Source organism: Ptiloglossa arizonensis, chromosome 8 (genome assembly GCF_051014685.1).
Source record: "Ptiloglossa arizonensis isolate GNS036 chromosome 8, iyPtiAriz1_principal, whole genome shotgun sequence".
Lineage (NCBI taxonomy): Eukaryota > Metazoa > Arthropoda > Insecta > Hymenoptera > Colletidae > Ptiloglossa > Ptiloglossa arizonensis.
Genome location: NC_135055.1, coordinates 23675286 through 23692544, shown reverse-complemented (window position 1 = coordinate 23692544; position 17259 = coordinate 23675286). Strand labels below are relative to the sequence as shown.

General features: G+C 53.0%; 1 protein-coding gene across 2 annotated transcripts; it reads right to left on the bottom strand.

Moving 5' to 3' along the window:
* Positions 1-37: 37 nt before the first annotated feature.
* Ci (transcriptional activator cubitus interruptus) lies at positions 38-16005 on the bottom strand. Of its 2 annotated transcripts, none has more exons than XM_076319066.1 (11): positions 15822-16005; positions 15151-15240; positions 11840-12037; positions 7498-7766; positions 5018-5272; positions 4750-4914; positions 4520-4684; positions 4003-4425; positions 3357-3890; positions 3014-3271; positions 38-2912 (listed from the first exon to the last, which is right to left on the bottom strand). In XM_076319066.1, the coding sequence occupies exons 1-11, from the start codon at positions 15880-15882 to the stop codon at positions 1452-1454; spliced, it is 3879 nt and encodes a 1292-aa protein (XP_076175181.1). In that variant the 5' UTR covers positions 15883-16005; the 3' UTR covers positions 38-1451. The 2 variants fall into 2 exon arrangements, with proteins under 2 accessions (XP_076175181.1, XP_076175182.1); XM_076319067.1 differs by having other exon boundaries at positions 3014-3262.
* Between the last annotated feature and the right edge of the window lie 1254 nt (positions 16006-17259).

The window sequence follows — 17259 nt, the reverse complement described above, 5'->3', positions numbered from 1 at the left end:
TACACTCGTGAGTGGATAAAAGAAAAATCGGCGAAGGGTGAGAATAAGAGCGTCAACGATGGATGTATCTTGTTGATGGGATCGATATGATTTATTTTAAAATAATTAACAGTTCTCAGGATGTAAATCTTTCTCGTCTGCGCCTCCCGTCCGCACACTCGAACGCGTAATGAGTCGTTATCACTATATGTATATCATAGATATGTATAATATTCACAAGACTCCTCGGACTTCCCTGTCGTGGATTAATAAAATTGTACGAAATCGTTTGTGCAACGAGAAGAGCTGCAGGCACGCCAAGTTCTCGACTCGTTCTACGCGCTCTTCGTCGTCCGACGACGATTCCCAAAAGGCACTCGACGAATATTCGGAAAAAGAGATTCTTTCGGATAACAAGTGCGCAACTACTTTTACGTTTCTTTACGGTGATTCGTACGAAAGGCCCGCGCAAAATGATCGTCTAATTTTACCATGCACGCTGTCTGTAATCTCTAATGATTCATTACGTTAAGATTTATCTACAGACCTTACATCCTAGTATTGGCCTTTCCTTTTACGCGATCTTTCGATCGGTTTAATCTCATTCGTAGTAGTTCCTAACGCAAAAAAGTATTTTACGACGATGTCGACTGCTTCGTATCGCAGCGCACATTGTGCACCGTTCGTCGTTACGCTGTTAACAAAAATGACAAACTTACGACGACGCGAGAAATATTGCGTTGGCACGCTCGAAAGAGGACAGGTTGTACAAAAATACGATACAAGTATCTATTCGCGAGTAGACGGATTTTTCGAAAAATATTTCGCAGTATCGCCGCGATGAGAAGATTCTTCTTCGTTTGTGTACGTTATCGCGAGGGACGAACAATATTCAACCTCGACGCGGCACGGAACGCGTGCTCGTTTCGCGCGTAACCGTAACGCTTCCGTTAATATATTTAATATATAGATTTAGCGTATAAATTTCGATCGTTCTCCTTTAAATACAATTTTCCAAAAATAAATTATTCCGCGCACGCGTCCCGCGTGTTAAGCTCTTCGTTAAGGCACCTCGAAGTTTCGTAAATTTTGTACAAAATATTAGACTTTTATAAACAATACAGCATCAAGGTCGATAACACGTTTGAACTCTTTCGTACACAATACGTATCACTTCGATTACGATTACTCAATCACCGAGAATGTCATCCGTGTGAGGTCGCTAAATTAATTTAAGTATCGGCTACCTTGGGCCCTTAACGTTACAATACGAAATACATCTGTTTCTACAAAAACGTGTTGTTTTATCAAAAATACAAACGTCTAAATCGCTCTCGACGTCTCTCACTGAACACCGAATTCATTTTCAATTAAGCGCTTTTCACCGCCCGTTCGACGGTTCGATTCTTTCCCGCTGTTCGTAGAAAAATTACGGTAGAAAAATATTTATACACATGTATATGTATATAGGTTCACTGAATCATCTGCAAGTATCTGTTCTCCTCGAGCAACGAGCTAAGGGACGAGGTCATGTCGTTCACCACCATGTTCGCGCTCGATGGCAGTGGTTGAGGCAACGACATGGGGTGAGTGGAACTGGAAACATTCGTCTCGTGAGTGTGCGCATTTCCTGACCAATTTCGACACTGTTGCACGTATTCCAGCGTTCTTCTGTACGAGTCCTGCCTCATTCCTTGCGGAGGTTTCATGGGAGAGCCTTGCTGCGACTGGCTGATGTCCCGACATTGAATTTCGGGCATGGAGGCTCCGTGTTGCTCGTGGTAACACTGATCGCCACCGTAACTCCATTGACAGTTGCAACTGTACTGTTGATGACTCGGGGGATTGCTTCGAGCCTGACAGTTGTGCGCGCAGGTCTGCTGTTGGTGCTGCACCCTGCAGTTGGGTTGCTGTACGGTGCACAACTGCGGTGACGTTCTCTTGGACAGACCGTTGTCCCCGGTCGGTCGATGACCACCGTTAGAGTGAGTACAGTTCGCCATTTGGAGACAGGGGGAAATCGGTTGCTGTTGGCAGACTTGGATCCCGCTCATGTTGGCCATTGGTTTTATTTGATTGTTCATAGTCAACTGGGAACAGTGGGGCGACAACTGAGGACACTGATTCGTCACCGTGGTCTGCTGGTTAGAGTGGAAATTGGACATCTGACCGTTGGACGCGGTCATTGGCCTGGTGCACTGATTGCCCGTCTGACCGCACTGCGAGTTAGCATGTCCGATGACTGGTTGATTAGGCATAGCAGGTGGTTGGGTGCAGTGCGGTGACAACTGTGGACAATTGGCAGCTGCGTGTATCTGTCCGCACTGTTGCTGCGTCATCGCGGTATGGTTCGACGGGAGACAGGTGATATTCGTGTGGTGGTTCGCGTGCCCGTTCGGATTTCCGCTGCAATTTGCGTTCATCTGTCCTTGACAACTATACGCGGGATAGTATCCGTGATGCGTGTGAGTTTGGGGACAGTTCCTGGTCAATTGAGCTGAATTTTGAGGAAGGTTCTGGGGAGCGTGTTGAGGCGCCAAGGCTCCGGCCGCCGGCGACGTTAGAGGTTGATCGCTGATGTGACTGGAGGCGTAATGAGATCCCGGTGACATGACTTGTCCCGCTGCTGGGCTGAGCACTTGACCGCCGTTCGGTTGCGAGGCGTAGTTGGGCGGAGGGCAGTATTGCGGATTGGGCTGAGCGACTCGCGAGCTAGGACACTGGCTGTAAGGAGACGGGGAGGAATTCTGGTAATTCGTGCAAGTTGGTTGGCTGAGCGATTGTTGGGGATAGCAGTTTTGTTGATGCGACGGGCTGTAATTACAGGTGGGCTGCATTTGGCGCTGACAGTGCAACGGGTTGCTACATATCGGCGATTGGCAGAGTGGCAGGGGACTGTTGCGATAGCTGATCTGGCTTCCACCTGCCTGAACCTGAAACAAACGACGCGTCCAGATTATCCGGTTACCTCGGTCTCCTCTGTCGCGATCCCGAAAAGATGCAACGAATGTCGCGTTCCCTGGCAAAAACGTACCTGATTCAAGTATTGCATCATCTCGTCCGGAATGACCAGTTTGTTCTCCACCATTTCGCCTTCCCCGACTTCGTCCAGAATAACTTCTTGGTTGGGATGATGTTCCGGAAGTTGAACCGATCTGGGCCTGGGTGGCACGAGCGGTGAATTTCTTTGAGTTTGCTGACCTCTGGTAGGTTCGGACATGCGACGATCACCGGACGGTTGCGTGCAATGACCACTCGAACCGTTCCAATCTCCCGGTGCACCCTGAATGCCCTGAATCGGGTAGACGTTGTTACACCTTTATCCGGGATAAGAGGATCGGAAGTCGAAACGGTAACGTAAACGTTCGATCTCGTACCTGAAGGGACATGTTTTGCGTTTGAACGACGAGATTGCTGGTCAAGTAGGGTCCTTGTAGGTGGTTCGGTGGATTCATTCTGCCGGAAGTGGTGCTCAGTTGACTGCTTCTTCTGGACGTGCCCGGACTGATCGGGTCGTAAAAGCTTCCGGGACCAGCGTGACCGATTCTAACGGCGTTAACGCCGCTGGCTTGGCTGCTCCTTCTGCTACAGAAGTCGGTCGACTTCATGCTCCCGTAATAAGTGCTCACCGTGCTGTTGCTGTCCCTTCGTGGCTCGCTCAAAGGTTGCAACCTCAACTGCAGGTCGGCCAGACTGGTCTGACGAGCAGGACCTCCGCCTTCCATTTTCAGGTCGGTGATCCTTCTGTTGAGATCACCGATGTTACCCTGAGGACCGACGCCACGCGTCCCTCTCATTCCAGGGACGACGGATAGGCTCGACACGCCCTTGGCGTGCAATCTTCCTTTCAAACGGTTTCTCGAAGCGGGTGCCGGAGCCTGCTGTTGCTGCTGCGACTCCATTCCACCGACCTGCGGGCAGTCGATCGTCGCGTCAGCGTCCAGGAGTTCGGAACGAGGGATGGAGGCGAGTGACGGGATCGGTGATCGGTAGATGCTCGGGGGTAGGGAGGTCGATACTTACCATGGCACGAAGCGCAACGGGTAGATCGGCAATGTCGAGGTCGTCCGGCTCTTCGTTCCAAGGTTCTTCGGCGAGCGATACGCCCTCGCTCGTCAACGCACTGACGCCCGCTACCTCGTCGTTGCAACCACCGACCAAAGGACTGCCTTGCTGTTGCATCATGCCGGGTGGACTGTTCGCCTCGCTTTCGGACTTTACGCTGGGACTGGAGAGACTGGGCGTCTTCGGATGGAGGTCCTCGCTTCTGCTGGGACTGTTGCCGCCCGCGCCAGCTTCGTCGCTTCCTCCGCCATCTCCGCCGCCGCCTTTGTGCTTCTTGTTGGCGTAAAATTCGGCGCCGTGCACCGTTTTCACGTGTTTCCTCAAGGACGAGGGATCGGTGTACCTCTTGGTGCATCCCGGCGCCTTGCAAACGTAGGGTTTCTGAAAGATCATCGGATCGAAATAACGCACGTTCTCTCTCCCTCTCTCTCTCGAAGAGCTACTTCCTGTTCCTCGGCAGGTCGAATATATTCACCTCGTTGGAATGAGTTCTATTTTGATGCTTCGCGCGATCGCTGGCGTTACTGAACGCTTTGCTGCACCCCGGGTACTCGCACGTGTACGGTTTCTCACCGGTGTGAGACCTGAGGTGAGTCTTCAGGTTCTCCAATCGCGAGTAAGCCTTGAAACAGCCCTCGAACTGCAACAGAGAGTCGGCGCGTTGCTCGAAATTGTCGCGTGGATCTCGAAGATCGACGTACTCACCGTACACTTGTGGGGTTTTTCGCCGGTGTGCCTTCTCATGTGCACGACCAGCATGTACTGAGCTTTGAAAGGTTTTTCCTCCCTCGAGCATTCCTCCCACCCGCAAACGAAGCTCTTTTTGTTCGCGTGGATATGATCGTTGTTGATGTGTTTCACAAGATCGTCCTGAAACGAGAAGACGACGGTGACGGTGACGGTGACGCGAACTTGGATCGCTGGATCGCGGAACGTTGAAAATCGGGAAGCACGGTGAACGTCTGTGTCTCACCTGGGTCGGGAATTCGAGGCCACAGTCCCTCCAGTGACAGTTCGTCTCGATGAAGTCACCGGGTTCGTCTCTGAGGTCCTCGCTAGGGCTCAGTCCCTGTGGGTGAGTCGGAGGTGCGGTCGTTGTCGTCGCGTTCGTGGTGGTGGTTGCCGGTTCCCTTTTCACCTTGGTCGAGGCTCTCCTCGAAGAGGTGTCCGCCTCTGCCGTCACCGACCTCGCGGACGATTCCGACGCTTTTCTACACGACTCTGCGCTCTGCCCGAACAAGACCAACCGACGATTAAATTTCGCTCGACGCGTCCTCGACTCGCTCGGAAATAAGTAATCGCGATTCAGCTGCTTGAAAAGTGAGACGCAATCGCGAGGTCCGATTCGGTAGCGGGGAAGTTACCCGAAAGGATAGCGTCCGATATCGGCGTCCCGGCGTATTAATTTATTCGTTATTCGGGATCCGGACAAGGAACAGTATCGGCGGCGATCTTTGACACCGGGCCAGCGATTTTCTAAAACAAACACGCCGCTCGTGCGCGAGAGCGAACAACGCGTCGTGACACACGATCGGCACGCGATCTTGCAATTATCGCGTACCGTATAGGGTGTACCGATTCGATCGATCGTACCGGGCCGTCGTAAACCGTTCACCGGTACCCCTCGCGAGCCGAGCCCGAGCCCGAGCCCGAGTCCGAGCCCGAGCCCGAGCCCGAGAACCGATATAGACGTAACTCGGAATATCCACGCCTACGTGGTGTTTGCGCGCGTACCGTTCGCTAAGGGCGAAACGGAGACCGCGGGTGGCGCGGCTTGACAAACGAGGAACACGTAGCGAACGGTAACGTTGCGCTTGTTATTTCGAACGTATTTGGTGCGGACTCTTCGAACGCGCAAGGGGGAACATCTTCGCGAAGATACACGGAACGTTCCCCGGGACACGCGTCGTAACGATATCGTCCAAGGGGACGTAAAATCACGGTATCGCATAATATCGTCATCGTTGTCCTACTTGGAACTTGCTCGTACCCTTCGAGCTTTTTGCGCTCTTCGATGCTCGGTTCGAGCGATAGAAAATCTTCTCACCGAGTCGCCGACCCATTCATTTCGCGATCGAATCGCTCGAGTCGTCGGCGTATTCTTTTCGTCGAAAGCCCAACGTTTTCGAAGCAGTTTCGAGAAAATTAGTAAACGTCGAGCAACGATCGCTCGGTACGACGGGAACGTTATTGGTTCGCGTTCGGTTCGAAACCCGAGCCGAATCGTGCGTCTAGCTCGCTCTCCGGGGGAACCTCTCGATTGCGAGGACCCTATAAATCCATCGATCACCGGTGGGAACGAGCGTGCACGGTGCCGCGGCGCACACGGAAACGCGAATCGGCATCGGGGCACGACGACAACCGCGAGAGCGCAACCAGCGAAACGCAAGCCGATGCAATCAGGCCCGGAGAACTTTACAGCGTGCGGACACATGGCGAGTCATGTCGCGGAGAAGAAAATGAAAACGCCGCCGCGGATGCAAATAAATCAGAGCACCAACCCGGAGAAACGCGGGGGACAGTGCGCGCGACGAAGAAAGAAAAAGAGAGAGAGAGACTCGCGAAGAGGCGAGCGGAGACAGCGAAACAGGGAGAACACGATTAAGAACGACGTCGACGGGGTCCGTGGAGGGAGACCGAGGAGGGAGGCTCGGGAGGCTCGGGAGGCTCGGGAGGCTCGGGAGGAGGAGGAAAGGAGCACGGCAGCGTGGAGAAGAAAGAGTGGAAAGAGGAGTAGAAGAAGCAACGGGCGAAAAAGATAAAAGACACTGGTCAGGTGGGCAGGGATGGGGGTGGAATCTGGCGAAATAATGTGCGCGAGATTGCTTGTAACCCGAGGACCATGCGAGGGTAACCCAACCGTTTTCTCTTTCTCCTTTTTCTCCTTCTCTCGCCCGTTTCGTTGCGTTCCGTTGCGTTCCGTTGCGTTCCGTTCCGTTGCGTTGCGTTGCGGATGGAGCTGAAAAGTCTCAGGTGGGGGAAAAGACGAGAGGCTGCGGGAACGCGATTATTTATTCTCGATGAATCGATGACGAGCTACCGAGCATACATCGCTGCCCGGACTGGCAATAACAATCGGACAGGCACCTGTACGCGACGCATCCTGCGATACGCGCGTCGTATCGCGTATCATGCGAGACGCGCGCCAGCCGAGATTGACCGCGCCTTTGCATAATTGTCGATGCACCGATTGCGCACCGAAGTGTGGAAGGTAATTACGCGCGGATGGTGATTTACGATCTAGCCGTGGAGGATCGAGCCTCTGCGAACGAAATAGTCTCGTTTCGTTAATTTCTCGAATCGTTGCTATCAATGGTCGCTAGAGCTCGGGTGCTGTTGTAATTTCCACGCGGTTGATTCGCACGGATCGTTCGTTTCGCCGAATCGATGTACTTTAATCGTGTTTTCGGCGATACTGTTCGCTGCAAAAGAATCGATGGGGTGTTTACTCGCCTCGGATTTCGGTGGCAGTCCGCCGCCATGAGGTCCCAGGGTCGCCGATGCCGTGGAATGGGGCGGTACACCGGGGTACAATTGCGAATGAGGCGATAGTCCGTGAGCGTGATGGTGCGGGTGAGGCGGTGGCGGAGGGGGTGCATGGGGCTGCAACGGATGAGTATGGGGCAAAAGGGCCGCTGCGGCTGCGCTCCTCAAAAGATGGGCCTGCAGTTGTTGCAAGTGCGGCGCCATTCCCGGATGCATTCCTAGAGTCGGACTCATCGCTGAAACGAAAAAATTAAGAGAGATATTTCTACGCGATCGAAACGAGTCGCGATCGCCGCGCTACGGTAGCGAGGGAGCGCGTAGCTTCGCTACCGTGTACGAACGAATCCCGAAGCGGGAAATTATCGGTTCGCTCGCGAAATATTCGGTCCAAGGCGAGTTACGCTCGGGGGGCACTGCGCAGCGTTCAATGGTTAAGACGAACGGAGACGGGGGTGGCGATACGCGCGGATAATCGATAGAGATCGAAATCGGACCGCGTCCATTCTCTTGACAGTCGGAGCACGGCACGCCGGACTTCCGGCACGTAGGCTAAGCTTGCATTTCAATGGTGGAGTCCCTCTGGTCCCTCTTACGAAACCGTAAAGCTATAGCGATCGTGTAGGCCGTGACTGTGTCGTGTTCCCTCCGTCGAGAAACCGACACGATAAGCGACTCGATAAACGCTCGTACTTAAGAAAGACATTTATAAACACTGGGGGGGAACCTCGCGCACAAGTTAAACGAATATTATCGTTATTTAACCGCGCGTCGACTACAATGAAGCGCGCGTAAAACGTTACTTGCATTTTCCGCGCGAGTGTGACGTCGCTCTTTTCTCCTCCCGTGCGTTGAACTCCCTCCAGCCGATACGTAATTTCGATACTATAGATCCCTGGTACCAGCGCAGCGGTTCGATGTAATCGGGTCGAGTTAAGTCGCAGCTAACAACGGTGGCTCGTTACGCGATAAAATATTAATACTCACCGTAGGTAGCGCGGCGAGTTTGTTCGATAAATTGCCGTGGCTAAATTAATCACGGGTTCGATATGGTCTCGTCGGTGCGATACGTGACGGGCTTTCGAATCACGCTTCCTTCTAATTGAAGCCTCTACCGACACTGCCCCTATCGCCGGTCTATAAATTAGCTTCGATAATATTTATACTCTATCGACGCCCGCGATCTTGTACACAAAATAGGCGACCGTATCCTTCTCTTCCCCGTTTCTATTTACTCCGTAGGTCCGTACGTTATCGCGAATACACGATACGAGCGGCGAGGAGGTGCGGCTAAACCGCTGTTATTAAATCTAGCCTCGACGGCCGTTCAATAACGGATCCCGACTGGCTTCTCCGCCACGGAATTCCCCATTTATTTCTGCGTTTACGGTATCCCGATTGATCGCCCGTTGTCGCATTCGTCGCGACTGAAACTCACGTTCGCGAACTCTCTTACCTCGGTGTCGATCGAAATTCTCGTTATCGATTACCGTTCGAACGAGCTCGGCTGGCCCCACCTCGGTCCCGCGCTTTCTAAAAACGTCCAATACCTACGTACCTACGTACGTACGTACGCACGTTTGTAAAAGAAAGGCGATAACGGTCGGCTCGTTACGAACCGTTCGAACCGAATTCTCCCCGGTACAGGATTTCCAGAGTCCGCGTTTCCACTCGTCAACTATCCCGAGCCGGAGCGTTTCCCATACCAAATCGCTTCAACGTTTAGTAGTCTACGAAGGTTCTATGGACGATGCAATCAAGCCCCATTCAGGGTGCCATCACGTACGTGCGCCAAAGTACTTACTTAGGCGACCGGTCACGCCCATGTGTGTCCACGTTCTAGGCGGTGGTTCATAAAAGCGAGCACGTTGCGTGGCCACGGATGCTTAGCGATTGGCAACGCGGTGCGTCTCGTTTCGAAACCGTGCATTACCGGCGCACCGAGTACGATGATTGCGCGACGTTCCTACGCGGGAGGAGGAAAAACCGTAACGCGAGATACCGCGAAACACATCGACGCTATGGAATCGTTGACAGATTTTACGGAACCGGCGAGTCTCGGAAACCGCGGCGAGCTACCGGTTTTCGGGACGCAGCCGGAGGATTCCTTCTCGGCGCGGCGAGTCTCGAGTTTACGTCCCATTCTTTGCTCGACGCGCGTTCGAAACGGTGGAAAAATCGCATTTTACGCGCGTCGGGCAGTATTTCTCGCGGCGCATTGATCGCTCGTCGCGATTCAAATGAACATAAACCGAGGAATGCTCGTTGCGTACGCCTACGATACTTTATTTAAGAACACTATCATTTTGCGGAATCGGCCGTACGTTCGCGGAGGGAACCGGCTCGTACGCGGAACGATAATCGCTTAATCACCGTCGAGACATTCCCCGCGCGTTACCCTCGTCGACGGCGTACGAAAAATTTAACGAATCGTCCCTCCCGGCCAACCGCCACGGGGGAAATCTCTTCGATTTACGATCGAGCGTTCGGTCCCGCTTTCGGGAGCGACGCGTTACGATTATCCGCTTCGCGAACATCGGAGTTTTGCCATCGAGAGGGAAATACGATGAGAAATTCGTCGAGAGGCTAGAGGGAGGATCGGTCGGCGATGTCGCGACGTACTCGCGCGGGAGGCGAGTAACGAGCGAGAACGTCCTACGGGATATCGTGCGACGCCGAGCCGACAAACGATCGGCGATCGCGCCGCGTTGCGTCGCTTGAATTTTAATCCGTTAATTACTTCATTTAATCGCAAATTACCGGCTGCTCTTAACTCGCGAGCAAGGAGGTCTGCCCGATTTGTGGGACGCACCGCGATTCGTGCTGCAGCCGGCTCTTATAATGGCTTCATGCGCACCGGCACCTTAATTCGACGGCCCCGCTGGCCCTCTCGAACCTCTCCGGGGCCCCTTCCGCACGCCCTTAAACGTCAGGACCTGATCCTTACGAGGACGAGGCCCCCGCGTTAACGCTCACCGCCAATGACTTTATTCGTTTCGTATAGGTCCGTGTAATTATGGTAATTCGGCCCTTGGAAACCCGGTTTTCCTGAGAAACCACGACGCCTCCGATACCGCGAACGTTTTACGACCAATGTTAAAGATGTTCAATGGACGGGTAAATGATATACGACCGGGGGCCGCCTGTGTTGATAATATTAAAGGGAATTATGCAAAATCGCTGCAGGCGGGTCTCCGCGATCGAAGACGAGACTCCGTGGATATTTAACGGAGATCGTTAGAACGATGATCGAAAGAAGCTGTAAAACGGCTGAAATTCTAGAATGTCTTTTTTATTCTCGGTATCGATCGAAGAAGCGGACGCGATCTTTTGTCGCGCACGAAGAGCAGTTTCTATCTCGCGCGGGAACGGGGACAAGATAATTCGGTTGAGCGTAACGAATCGCGACTCGACCGACAGTAAACACCTACTTCGACGGAAGTAATTTTCACAGTGCTTCGATTTTCTTTCGGTTTTCTTCTTGCGCGTTTATCTCTCGAGTTTCCTGCCAACCGGCCATCTAGAAATCGTCGAGCAAGGATACCTAATTTCCTTCCCGATGAAGTTCCCCGTGTGTAAGCGCGGGCTGTTTACGAGCTTCGTTTATTCGTCGCCGTAGTAGCGGCAATAACTCGGGAAATATGGCTGTTACGCGGTAGTGGCATTAACAACTTCTGGCCTGGTACACGTGTAATTACACGCATATAATTCACGTATCGCGTATCTCGCGCGAAACGTTCGTAGCTGCGTCGAGATTCGATTGCCGCCACCACCGCCGCCATCGCCGCCCCACCACCATCGTCACCAGCACCGACGATGACGAGTTTACAGGAGAGCGTCGGTGATTACGAGCGATCGATCACTGTACGCCGGCTCGGTGAAAATGCGTCGGTGCTCGGGTAAACACCGGTGACTTACGTTTTCGGTGGGTATCGTGCGCGGGTGATCTCTTAATTGTACGTTCCCCGCCCCTCGCGATTTACCGGGATATTTATTCGCGGTGTAAATCGTTCGTAACGTCTCTCTCGCGACTTCCATGGAAGGAGAAGGAATAATTACGCGGCACAGGTGTTCCGCGTGGTCTCGACGCGCCTAAATTTACAGCCGAGAAACGAGCAATCGGGCCCGAACGATCGGCTCGGCCAATTATTAAAATTGCACCGGGATTCGATCGAGTTTGACTTTCTTTCGCGCCGCTCTTTCTCCGGTCAGCGTTTAATTAATTACCCGGTAAATCTCGCCCCGAAGAATAATTCAATGAATTTGGCAGGAGAGCTGGCGCGGCAATAATGATACGTAAATGGTTGCTTACCGGCAGAAAGATGACCGTAACTGCCACTCGCGCTGCTGCTGCGGGATCCATTTACGATGGAGGCCAGACTGTTCGGGCTGAATCTGATCATGCTGTCGATGTCGAAGCGATCCGAGTACGGTGAACTGCTCAACGCCCGTTTCCGGCTCGCTCTGATCGTGGAGGCCCTTGGGCTTCCTAGCCTCGACGACGCCGACACTGAAAATCGAACCTGGCATTTTTATCGTGGAATCGATATCGTTCGTAACGATGCACCAAGATTTCGACCGTTCTTAAACCGAACGTATCGTTCGTGGGCGGTCCGGTTCGCTTATCGGTTTCTCGATCTTAATTCCGAGCGCGTTCGATTTGTCCGTTATTACGGAAACCCTCGAGAAACGAAACATCGATACTCCATTTACGGGCGAACAAACGTTTCTTCGCCGAGCATCGAAATCTCCGAGCGAACGAAACGAGTGTTCGATACCAGTGTTCCCGAAATTGAACCGATCGCCTCGCGGATCTCCGTTGGTTCGTCATTTTTTGAACGCAACTCTGGATAAAATATTAAGATATTTCGTACAGGAACGATTGTTCGCGAATCATTGCCCGTTCGAGCGTTAAAGTCCCAAAGTAAAGCGCGAGGCGCTCCTCGGTAATACCGTTTCGTGTGTCGGTACTCTGGGAAATAAAAGAAAAGGCAACGAGAGACCGGCAGGCATCGAAGCATCGATTCGCGTCGCGGATCCGGCGAGTAGCTCCGCAAATTTCCAAGCGAACGGGCGACGCGGCCTGGGTACCGGTTCAATTAAGCGCTACGAATTCTTCCAGCTCGTAGTACCAGGGAATATTCCTGCACGCGGACGGAGATTTTTAAAATTCACCTTTCGGAGCGTGCTCGTAACCAGGTAGATATCCAGAACTGACCAGAGAAGGCGGAGGAGACGCGGGAAGAGCAAAAAAGAGGAAAGAGGAGCGAGGGAGAAGGTCGATTCTGCGGCCAGAACGTTTTAGCGGCGATTTGCCTGCGACCGCAGGCCAACGACGTAATATACAAACCACTTTCTTAAGCTCGTGGTGGCGGCTCGCTTGTACGGACCATCGTTGGTTATATGGTGGCGGTTCTCCGCTTCACCGTTTCTCCGCCTCTCCGCTTCTCCGTCTCTCCGCCTCTCTTTGCTTTGCTTTGCTTCCTCGACGAAAATTTTCATCTTTTCCTGCCATTTTTCTAACAGAATTTTTCTTCCCCGGAATTCTTTACGATCTACTCGTACACTTGTATCGAAAATCGATTACGGGAAACGGACGAAAGGAGTCCGGTACTTTGTTCACCTTCCTCTCGTACGGCTCCGTTGCTTTTCGATTCGCCAGAATTTCTCCGTCTCACCTTAATATTTTTCTCCACGGTCCCTCGCCTCGCCTCGCCTCGCCTCGCCTCGCCTCGCCATGCCTCTCGTCGTGGTCCCCCACCTCCTCTCTGTTTCAACTCCCTCGCTATTCCTCGGGCTCCTCTATCTCCTCGAGTCGTCTCACACGAGCAACGCGATACAGAGAGCCACGAGGAGGCTCGAAGCAGCTCTTTCTCCTCGGTTTCCACTCGGTTGATCGCTCGTTCGCGCACAACGGGTATAGAATTACTCGCGGTCGGGGCCCCGCTTCTTTCTCGTCTCCCTCTCGCCTCTCGCGAACGCGCTCCTTTATCCCCTCGTCGGTTATTAATTCGAGCACTGATCAAATTTACGGTGGTCAACGAGCGAACAGACGCGCGAGAGAGACGGAAAACGGCTGCCATGCGGTTTTTCCGCATGAGCTGGAACGTTTAAGGTTCCTCGACGGGTCTCGTGGCCGAGAGATCGAGGCCTTTTCGATCCCTCGATCCGTTCGCCCGTACCTCGCGCGCCACTTTCGGGGTTCTCGTTCTTGTAGCGCGATAAAGACCAGTCGCGTTCTTACGCGATTTTGCGACCGCTTGTTTGCGGTTTCTGGGAACACGGTATCTCTTTTCGGTGAACCGAAGCGCGTCCGAGTACACGAACGAGACTTCCAACTCGTCCATCGACGAAATATTTTCGTTCCGAGGGAATCTTTGGACCACGGTGGAACGAAATTCCGAAGAGTCGAAGATTTCGAAGTAAAATTTTTCTCGAGTCCGTTGTAAGTGTTGGCGCAACCTTTTCGCAGTTCGACTCCTCGCGATTTCTCGATGCACTTTTTCCCCGAGGCAAAGCGAATCGATCTCCTTATCCGTTGGATGCAGGGGGTTGGTCTGCTCGTCGAAGGAGCCTCGGAGTCTTTAATGAATATGCGAACGATTCTCAGGGACCCCTCTCGCCTCGCCCCGAACGTCCTCGTGACCCACGACCCTCTGGACTCTACACGCTCCGTACGTTCCAATCCCCCCGTTTCCCGTCCCCCTCGCGGGGCTAACATGGGATTGAGACATGTAAATTGGTGCAATCGGCCACTCCGATCGGCGCGGCTCATTCGACGCTACTCGGCGCATGCTACCGCGCTACAGGTCGCTTCAAACGACCAATCCGCGATCACTCCGAGCTGCTCCTCGTAGATTTACCAGATTTCGCGAGAAACGACGCGAGGGGCCGGAATCGATCTCTCTCGACGAGGCCCGGTTCGCGGAGCAACCTAGACCGAGAATTTTATCGATTCGTAATTCGATCGAATGTCCGAAACGGGGTACAAAACCAGGAACCGAAGACTGAAACGAAGAAGCGGAAGAACGGGAGGAGGGGAAGTAAGAAGAAGAAGAAGAAGAGGAGGAAGAAGAAGAAGAAGAAGAAGAAGAAGAAGAAGAAACGTGAGACAACCTGTAGGGTAGGCGCTAAGGTGTTAATGAGGTCGTGTCGCTCCGAGTCGATTCAATTATGCGGTGGTGGCGACTAACGAGGCCCCGTTTACCCTTTCAGTCGTCTTTTAGCCTCTCGGCCTCTTAACCGGTCGATCTCCTACCTGCTGCTAGTGCTGCTACACCTACGGCTAGCTTCGCGTACCGTGCATCGGGATCTTTCGTTAGATTCACTTGTCGTCTTCGATCGGACGACCGAAAGAATTACCGATTTCGTTCGTCGAAACGAAATCCGGCGAGTCGGTCCCTCGAACTCGATCGAGAGTTCTCGAGAGTTCTCGAGAGAAGGGTTCCTTTGTGGAAACGGCGATTCGTGATCGTTCGAGCGTTCCTTCGCGGAAGCGTCTAAAATTTTAAGCTCGAGCGCGCGCGAAAGATGTTTCGAACCTTTCGGAATTCGGTGTCGTGTGTCGTTCGTTTTATCGATGTTTCGAATCGGTCGTGACCCAGTTAAACGTTCACACCTTACCGTCAATGGAGAAGGGGAATTCCGTGGAAGCGAGAGTGCTCGCTGGTCCCGCGGCGTGCAGAAGGTACTCGGGCCCCAAACCACCCAGTCCTGAAAAATATTCAAAAAGACGATGGTTACGAAAACTTTGTAACTTTGTTCTCGAGGAGGGAACGATGTATCGCGTGTCGTCCACCGCGCGCGATGGATCGTGTTCGAAGAGCTCGATCGTCAAAGAGATTCTTCCGCCGGAAATGCGGGCCCTTTTCATAGAGCTTCTCGATGTCCAAGTGGAACAATGGACGGGGTGCTCTCTGGACGTTTCCTTTATTAAATTTATAAAAGGAAAGACAACGACGAAACGAGGAAATTGATACTGTTGCGCGTGTACTCGTTGCGCATCGAGAGCGCGCGTTCACGAGGAATGGCGGACAAATTTCTCGTTCCGCGCTGTCGACTTTCGCTAAATTTCTCGCGAATTTCCCGTCGAAAGAAAGAAACGAAAAATTGAACTGGACTTTGCGCTCGAAGAAACTGCGGAGAGCCGGACGTTTCTGGTTCCGAAAGCGTATCGAAGTCTATTCAACCCCGCGATACTTCGTGCCGGCCGGGCGACGTCGTTGAAATTAGGCGACGTCCCAGACCGCTATCGTTCTAATTATCTCGGGACAGGTACAAGCCAAGGTAATTACCGTGTAACGAGGCGTTGGGACTGTGCGTGGAGGCCTGGAGCTGGTGGTAAATGTGGTCCATGTAGTTGAGCCGGTAGGCGGGACGCAGGGCCGTATGCTCCGAGAGGGGGTGACTTCTGCGGAGGAAATCACCGCCGGAAGTCCCGTTCCCAGCAGCCCCGCCGCCTCCGCCACCGCCGCCGCTAGCTCCGCCACCGCCGCCGGTGGCTGCGCTGCCGATCGCCGTCGTGCTGCTGGGCAATCTGGAAAATTCCTTTTCGTTAGATTCCGTTTCGTTTCTGCGAAAGTATTTTAACAATTCGATGGACGTTTACAGAATTTTCGAGGTTAACCGGAAACCTACACTTCTATTAGCCCTGCAACGTATAAATTGAAGAGCGTTAACGAACAACTTTACAAATAACGACTCGAGCATTCTTTTCGCCAGAAGATCGTTTAAAGAAGCACAGAAGGTTTCGCGAAAAGGGCGCATAATTCGGATAGCGGATCGATCATCCCGAAAGGACAATACGAAGAGACGAACGGCCGTTTGACGAATGAAATTACGACACGCTCAAAGCCGCGACAAATGGCGCGCGTCTCTTCGTCAAAGACTCTATTTTTGTCGCGTTGACGATGGAACAGGTGTCTTCTAGCAATGGCGTGCTTGTTCGTCGGGCGAGTTTCTTCTCGAAAGCAGATCGAATGCTTTTTCCTTTTACCGGTCTCTCGTACAAAAGTGCGCCACAGAAACTGGTAACGAGAAGCTCTCGACGATTCGGAGAGTTTACAAGGGCCGGGGTCCCGTTCGTGTACGGGAGATCGAGAAACGACGCGCGTCGCGTGCCTTCAAACGCGCTCTGTCTCGAGATTCGTGGAGAGCAGCCTTTCCAATTACGCGCGCAGAATTGAGACTTTCTTCGCCGGATCGTTCGCGCGGTAGATAATCGGCACGAGGACGTCTCCATCGATCCTGGCTATTATTAAACGTTCGCGAAAAGAGACTCGTCTCTCGGAAATAAACGAAAAGAGGGTCCGTCCGCTCGCGTCTAAACGGTGAACGAGCCGGGGAGGAAAGTGGGGGTAGACGCGATTTACGAGACGGGGTTCCAGGATCGAGCGCGCAGAAAGTCGCTTTATACGACCGAGATCCGAGAAGATGGTCGCGTTTTGCTCCGGTTGGTCGAAAGACAGAGCGGCACAGAGGAAGAGACAGGGCCGTAAGATGCCCGCGAGGAGTAGCGACTCGCGTTTTGACTGACGGCCATTCGCCACGCTCGAAACATCGGGAAATGGCGCGTGTCTGGTACCTTCAAAGATATTCTCTTCGCCCGTTCGCATCGTTAGTGACTCTTTACGACGAGCTCTGGGCGCACCCGCGTGCCCGCGCGTACCCATGCGCCACCAGGATTCTTCGCGGAACGCCGAGGAACGGCGAGGAACGTCAGGTGGCTCGAGA

Bases quoted from the DNA above. Each gene is read 5' to 3' on its own strand.
- Ci (XM_076319066.1), bottom strand. From the start codon at position 15,882: ATGGACCACATTTACCACCAGCTCCAGGCCTCCACGCACAGTCCCAAC. The intron at 15,241-15,821 runs GTAATTACCTTG...AATATTTTTCAG, and splicing joins TCCCAACGCCTCGTTACACG to GACTGGGTGGTTTGGGGCCC. The intron at 4,685-4,749 runs GTGAGTACGTCG...TCTCTGTTGCAG, and splicing joins AAAAACCCCACAAGTGTACG to TTCGAGGGCTGTTTCAAGGC.